Here is a 7,855-nt window from a genome sequence, read left to right as displayed (position 1 = left end):
TGGCATAGTCAATAAAGCAGAAATAGATGTTTTTCTGGAACTCTCTTGCTTTTTCTATGATCCAGCAGATGTTGGCAATTTGATCTCTGGTTCCTCTGCCTTTTCTAAAACCAGCTTGAACATCAGGAAGTTCACAGTTCACATATTGCTGAAGCCTGGCTTGGAGAATTTTGAGCATTACTTTACTAGCGTATGAGATGAGTGCAATTGTGCGGTAGTTTGAGCATTCTTTGACATTGCCTTTCTTTGGGATTGGGATGAAAACTGACCTTTTCCAATCCTGTGGCCACTGCTGAGTTTTCCAAATTTGCTGGCATATTGAGTGCAGCACTTTCACAGCATCATCTTTCAGGATTTGGAATAGCTCAACTGGAATTCCGTCACCTCCAGTCTTGTAATTATTAAAAGAATAATGTACCGAGTCCAAGATCATACTGCTCACCACACAAGAGGCCAGTAATCAAGAGATGAGTTGTTGGGACAAGGAATAACTACTATATTCTGAAAGCCAGCAGACTGAGGAGATGGTGGCCTCGTGCCCCAAAGAACCATCTTGCCTGAGTTAGAATTCAGGCTTCTTTTGTGTTAAAAGGGGCGGGAGTAAAGTCAAACACCCCCCAGTTCCCATCAGCCTCTAGAGGGGTATATAATATTAATTTCTTCCTCTCTCAGTCATCCACAGGTAGACCTGGTGAGGATGTTTCTTGTGAGCTAAACAAAGGTATTTTAGCTTAATGCTCATTACGGGAACCTGGGTTCCCAGAGATGGACCATTATGTATAATTTAATCTTATAGGAAACATCCCTTTAGTGATTAACTTGTGATAGAATACAAAAGGTTCTTCCGTATTACAATAATAATGGCAAGTTAGGACTGTATATGGCAACTTATAGCCTATATAAATTGGCTATATATAATTGTTCATATATAATCTGAAGATGAGAGCAAAGCTCAGTGTCCTAATTAACTGTGACACCATATCAGCGAGATGTGGTTGTCAAAATAGCCAGTGGGACCTGGGACTGCATCAGTGAAAGGGGCTGCCTAGCACAAAGCAGGGATGGAGAATGCAGGCCTCAGTAGCTGGGCTACCCCCTGGCCTATAACCAGGCAAACATCTTTGTCTCTCTTGGACTTTTCATCTGTAAATCAGCAGCAAAAGATGACATCATAGTATGCTCATAAAGGATGAATGATGTAAGGTTAATAAAACTTGCAGTACCGGGTATGGAGGTCTATGCTCAGTAAATGCTGGCTGCTGTTATAATTATGGGGTGGTTAGCATGGGGATTTTAAAAATAAGGCATGTGATTGTTAGTCTGTATGTGCAATGGTAGATTATAGCAGGATATTGCAATCATTTCTGGAGTATTAGAATCACTACCACTAGAAACAGTCAAATATATATTTGAGGCTGACATCGAGGATGGAGAAGTTACTGAACCATATTCCATGGTTTGCATATTCCATGGAAGAAACCTGCAAGTTCTAATGTGAAGGAGACACTTCAGCAGAGGCTTAAGGGCATGGCTGCTACTGTCTTTAGATATCTGAAGGGTTGTCCTACAGAACAGGTTTTAGTATTCTTTACAGAATGAAGTTCAGCCATGGAAGTACAATGAAGTACATCTAATGAAGTACAGCCATGGCAGGTGCAGGGAGAAGAATATCAACTCATTGTGGGACAAAACAGTCAACCATGGAACAAGATTGTCTTGGGAGGTAGTCAGTTTACCATCGTTGGTGGTGAGAAACTGTTCACATGGGTATTGGCAGGATCTTGGGGATTCAGGCATCAGCCAACTGATTAGTTTAGAGAAACTTTAAATGATACTCTGAGTTTTGTGACTGTAGTCCTGGGTCCTCAGTAGAATCATCCAGTGGGATTAAAAAATATGACAGGGTCTTAGGACCCATACTAGACCAGTTAAATCAGAATCCCTAGGGATAAGGCTCTTGTAACAGTATTTTCACAATCTTCCCGGTTGAGTCTATTGTGCAGTCATTTGATAACTACCGTTTTAATGGGAAAAAGTAGGTACTGTTGGCAGTAACACCAGCTGCCTATCTTAAAACTCTAGGTGATCAATTCTGAACAGCAGGAGACAGTATCATTCTGTGTGAGAAATAGTAACAAAACAGGGCAGAGTTGGGTTGGATTTGGCTTCACTGAGCCCCAAATATTGAGGAAAAGTGAAAGCGTTATTTGCTCAGTCGTGTCCGACTCTTTGCAACCCCATGGACTGTAGCCTGCCAGGCTTCTCTGTCCATGGGATTTTCCAGGCAAGAACACTGGAGTAGGTTGCCATTACCTTCTCCAAGGAATCTTCCCCACCCAGGGATCGAACCTGGGTCTCCCACATTGCAGGCAGACTCTTTTACCATCTGAGACACCAGAGTCCATCCCAACTGAAGCCTCTGGCCATTTTAGCTAATGGTTTGCCTAAAGGTCCATGAGGTCAGTTTAAATGCCTGTCATAGAACTTCCTAGAGGGGGAAGACGAGGGACTATAGATGCTCAGGATTCAACTACAGGAATGAGTCTATTTTCTCCCAATGGAACTTGCTATTATGCATGTTTACTGGCTGCTGAGTGATTCATGCTGTGTTGGGGGAAGATGTGCTCAAATGAAATGTGTTGCTTCTATGTAAAGTAGCTTATTTCTTCCAGGATACTCCGACCCACTGATGCAACCCTGCAGAACAATGCAAATTCTGCTATGTGTGTGTGCGTGTGTGTGTGTGTTTGGGGATGAGAGAAAGACAAGAGTGCACATAAGAGATGCATATTTCTAGGTCATGGAGCATGCCTTCACACTTCCCTCCTCTGACCTTTATGCCAGAAGCATAAGAATGACCCATTGTCCACTGGCCCTGGAGCTTGGTTGTTCCTAATCTCTGGACGCTCAGTGGCTGAGCTGGCCTTCTGCCTGGCCAGTTGGCAGCTGTCAGGGTAGCCCCATGTATCCCAAATTTGTTCCCGCGTGGCTTCTTCCTGCCTGATCCCTCATCCTCTGGCATGGCATTTTCTCCATGACAGTCTGCCCCTGAACTGCCCTCGCTGCTGCTTTGGTAAAGGCTTGCAACGAAAGAGTAACAGCCACTGGCGAATCCAGTTTGTGCAAGCAGCATCAGCAATGGATGAGACCTCCCCTAGACTGGAAGAAGACTGGAAAAAAGGACTTCAGCGAGAAGCGAGCTGGCAGGTAAGTGATGTGCTCAGCTCCAGACAGCTCCAGATCACTCTCTCATCTCTTTCAGCCCAAGTCTGGGTAATTCACATCAGTCTGTTTGCACAAATGCATTGTCTCTAGGCATATCTTTTTGGGAAAAGTCATCATTAGTTTCCATTTCTTTGTAAACCATGCACATAAGATTCCAAATGAATTTCCTGTAGATTCTTGAGCAAGCTAATAGAGTTTTACAAATCTATAGATGTTGCTAAATTTATACTTTCTTAATAAAGGCCCTTGAATTAACAAGTTGCAGGTGTATATCAAAGAAAGCATGAAGATTCGGTTTGTGTGAGTACAAGTTCATTGCAATATAAAAATTTAATACAACACCTGTCACCACACTTACTTTATAGTGTTATAGTAGCTTGGAATAAGGGGCTTGGTTTTAACCTATTTTAATGAGGTGGCCATTCTTTTAATGTGGCTTGTGTGCCTTTCTTATTTATGCTGAACTCATAATAGGTAGAAGCTCTGTGGTATGCAGAAAGTTCAAGCTAAAGGATTCATTTTGGTGTAGAGGCAGTTTTCATTAAAATATGCAAAGCAGTAATGTTTATACGTTACAATACCTATTTCAAATTAGCAAAATTATATGCTCCTGTCTCGTAAGCTGCCAACTGAAATCCCTTCCTAAATCCTGTTGAATGGCTTTGATTACTCTTCTTCACATTACACATTACACACCTCTAATGCATATTTTTACGCATCCACTCCATTGCCATTTAATTAGACAACAATATTGAAGAGCGATGCCAGAGCTTTTTTTTCTAATGCTGCTGCCTTATGGAAAAAGAACACTTCCGTGCATGAAGCATTTCTTATGGGTGGTGTTGAATAAAGTGCAACTGTGATTTTCCATTTTGTCTGTAGCAGACAGTTTCTTACAAAAGTGGTGATTCAGGACGAGTTGATTCTCAACATCAATTTTTAAAAATAATTCTCCCTTTTTATAAAAAGAGAAAATTTTCCTAAGAGTCTCCTTTGCAATAGAAATTTCTGTGAAACGTAGTACTGATATTGACAGGTATGTTCTGTTCTAAGCTATGTGATGTTCAGGAAGGAGCTTCAGAAAAAAACCTCCTCCAGACTGTCATGAAATTGGAGTCCTTCCACTTTGAGTGGGTGCGTTATTTAGGAAGCAGGAAGGCATACAAATAAATCTTTGTGTGCTACTTTGAGAATGTCACATGGTTGGTCCCCAGGGGGTCTAAAGAGATATTCAGATATTTTATGGTATGTTGATGTGACTTTTGGATTTTTGTCTTTTGTTTATGTGCTTTCCTTTAAAGAGCTGGCATCTTCTAGTCTTCAGAGGGGGATGAAGGGAAGAAGCATGTGAGGAGATGACTCAGAGATCTCTGTGGACAAAATATTTAAACTAGGAACATGAAATCCAAATGTTTATGTAAGAAAGCATGTGTCCTATCAATGGTCCTATCCCATGGACCTTTAGCTTAGTCAAAGGCAGATGACGAAAATGTTTTCTATGCTTATTACCTACAAAGATGTGATCCTGTACAAGTTGACCAATGTCATTTCCACTATGGTAACCGAAGTTCTCTCTATAGATATTGGAGGTCATGCTTATCGGAAGGGCATCCTAGGCTTCCTTTGGCCTCTCTGTCTCTTGACCATGCATGGCATTGTATATTGTGGTGCATCAGCCCCTGCTTCACTGCTTCTGGAGCTCTACCCACAGTGAGGTCTGCCTGCTGCCCACATTGTCCAGCCATCTGTATTGCCATGCTGGGTCCCCAAGCATGGAGTCTCCCCACTTCAGCTAACACTCAAGCTGTCCCTAAAGGAGGAAATGGAATCAAATGGCATCAAATGGCATTAGATGTAAGACTTTCATCCTGAGAGTGACTTCTTTTGGCCATTCATGGTAGTGATGGAGTTGAAGACATTTTACAAATTGTAATTGATCCTGAAGCTTCAGTTTAGCTTTAATTCTGCATTTCTTATTGAAACGGATTCAGTACTTTTTTACCTAACTGTTATTTACCAATCACAGTGCCAGGTATGTGTGTGTGTACTCTTTCCTAAGGAACCTAGCCGGTAGATATAATTACCCTCCTTTTACAGACGAAGAAATTAAGGCTTAAGGAGGTTACATGACCTGTCCAAAGCCATCTAGTATTCAAGTCCAGTCCTGTTTGACTCAAGTGCCTGTGCTCTTTCCACTGTGCTGTGCCATCTGAATTGAATTTTATCTCATTTTTTATCTCATGGAATAATAGCTTATGAGCAGCTGTGACGTGGGCAGGCAGGAAGAAAGAGGAAGGAAGGGAAAAAGCATGACGATCTTCTAATGGAATAATCAGTCTCTGAATCATTAAGACTTTAATAAAATGTTTTCAATAGTTTATTTTTTTAACCCTTACTTTCTACCAGGCCCTAAGCTATGTTTCTAATTCTGACAAGTATGTTAACAGACAGATATTACTTATTCCTATTACACAGATGGGGAAAATGAGGCTCAGCAGAGTTAGGGAACATGCTAAGGGTTGCAGAGCTACTTGAGATGATGAAAAGGGATGTGATCCAAGTTGGACTGGCCCCAAAGCCTGGATTCTTGTTAAGGCTGCCTCTCAGAATGTATTTCCAAATTATACTTTGATCAAAAATATTTTACTATCTCATCTCTCAGTGACGTGATGGGATTTGGTCCTTGAGAAGTCCCCTGATGGCTTTTTTTTTTTTTTTAATAAATTAAGAGTTGGGCAAAAATGCCTTGCTCACTCAGTTATTCAGAATGTATTTTAATTGGATGCTTTTTGCCTTAAATAAACCACCTTATCCACAAACTTGAAAATGAACTAGATGCAACTGCTCAAATCAACTGTAAATCTAAAGATCCGTTTAAGCCTATAACCTGTACTGGAATACCAAGAGCAGCTTTGCCAGAGTCATGACTCCTGACGCTTAAAGCCCACTTCAACTCTGGGAGAAGTTGTGAAATGAGGTGGTGGGGGCTTAGTTCATCAGGTAACCATCGGATGATTGGCAGATTTACTTAAGCATCTTTGCTTCTTCAGTTGTGAACCAAGGCATTACAATTGAGTGGGGCATTGTAGAGAGGATGTGAGGAGGTACAGATGCTTATTTGCTGGATAATAGTCAGTTGAAAGATACTATGAACACGTGTACACCCGTGGTGGATTCATATTGATGTATGGCAAAACCAATACAATATTGTAAAGTAATTAGCCTCCAATCAAAATAAATAAATTTAAAAAAATTAAAAAAAAGAAAGATACTATGGAGGGACAAATGGCTCATTTCTCATGATAATGTTTTCTCTTGGGGTGGTCCCCTTTAAAACAACCAGTGTAATAGTGGTCTGGCAGTGAACTCCTCTCCCAGTGTTGTCCACCAAGGTCTCCTCAACAGGAGGACAACTTCCTCAAGGACAGAGAGGCATGTTGCTTGTGTCTGTGCCTCTGCCTTCAGCACTAAGCCTGGCACACACTCAGCCCTGATGATGTTCCCCTAACCGAAGGGAACTGCAAATTTGATTCAGAAGAAAGCTAAAATGTAATGTGGCCCAAAGGCCCTGATTTTACACATGAAGAACCAAAGCTGAGGAAGGCTAACTGCCCTGAGTTCTACTGCTGGTTATTAAGGAGCAAGGATGGTGATCTCTTTGTTTAGCTTTCTTCCTTTTTCCTGGATGACTTTTCTATAAATTTCCAATGCCTCACCTTTGCCCTATGTAGAACTGGAATAGAATATATTATCTGTGTCTGTTTAGATACCTGTATTTATCATGGTAGCTCTATCTGACAGGAGCAGTGGTATAAAGGTTAAGAACATGGGATCTAGACCCAGACGTCTGGATTCTAACCTCGGTGTCATCAATTTCTAACTGTGCCACACTGGTAGTGTTTCTAACCTCTCTATGCCTTAGTTTCCTCACCTATAAAATAGAGATAATTATCCCAGCTACCTTATAAGAATGTTGTGACTATTAAGTGAGTCCATTTATGAAAAGTCCTTAGAATAATTATTTTTATATTTTCTTTTATTTATTTTTTAATATAAATTTATTTATTTTAATTGGAGGCTAATTACTTTACAGTATTGTATTGGTTTTGTCATACATCAACATGAATCCACCACAGGTGTACACGTGTTCCCCATCTTGAACCCCCCTCCCACCTCCCTCCCTGTACCATTCCCCTGGGTCATCCCAGTGCACCAGCCCTGAGCATCCTGTATCATGCATCGAACCTCGACTGGAGATTCATTTCACATATGATATTATACATGTTTCAATGCCATTCTCCCAAATCATCCCACCCTCACCCTCTCCCAGTTCAGTTCAGTTCAGTCACTCAGTCGTGTCCAACTCTTTGCGACCCCATGAATCGCAGCACGCTAGGCCTCCCTGTCCATCACCAACTCCCGGAGTTCACTCAGACTCATGTCCATTGAGTCAGTGATGCCATCCAGCCATCTCATCCTCTGTCGTCCCCTTCTCTTCCCACCCCTAATCCCTCCCAGCATCAGAGTCTTTTCCAATGAGTCAACTCTTCGCATGAGGTGGCCAAAGTACTGGAGTTTCAGCTTTAGCATCATTCCTTCCAAAGAACACCCAGGGCTGATCTCCTTCAGA

General features: G+C 41.5%; 1 protein-coding gene across 1 annotated transcript in view; it reads left to right on the top strand.

The window, feature by feature from the left end:
* PPARGC1A (peroxisome proliferator-activated receptor gamma, coactivator 1 alpha) overlaps nucleotides 1–7,855 on the top strand; it is a 454,316-nt gene that overhangs the window by 123,532 nt on the left and 322,929 nt on the right. Inside the window, exon 2 of the mRNA XM_010839914.1 lies at nucleotides 3,042–3,207. Within this exon, the coding sequence (XP_010838216.1) occupies nucleotides 3,042–3,207 (166 nt within the window). The remainder of the gene's footprint in view (nucleotides 1–3,041; nucleotides 3,208–7,855) is intronic.

Source organism: Bison bison, unplaced genomic scaffold (genome assembly GCF_000754665.1).
Source record: "Bison bison bison isolate TAMUID 2011002044 unplaced genomic scaffold, Bison_UMD1.0 scf7180017864136, whole genome shotgun sequence".
NCBI lineage: Eukaryota > Metazoa > Chordata > Mammalia > Artiodactyla > Bovidae > Bison > Bison bison.
This window is presented reverse-complemented; position numbering and strand designations above follow the sequence as displayed.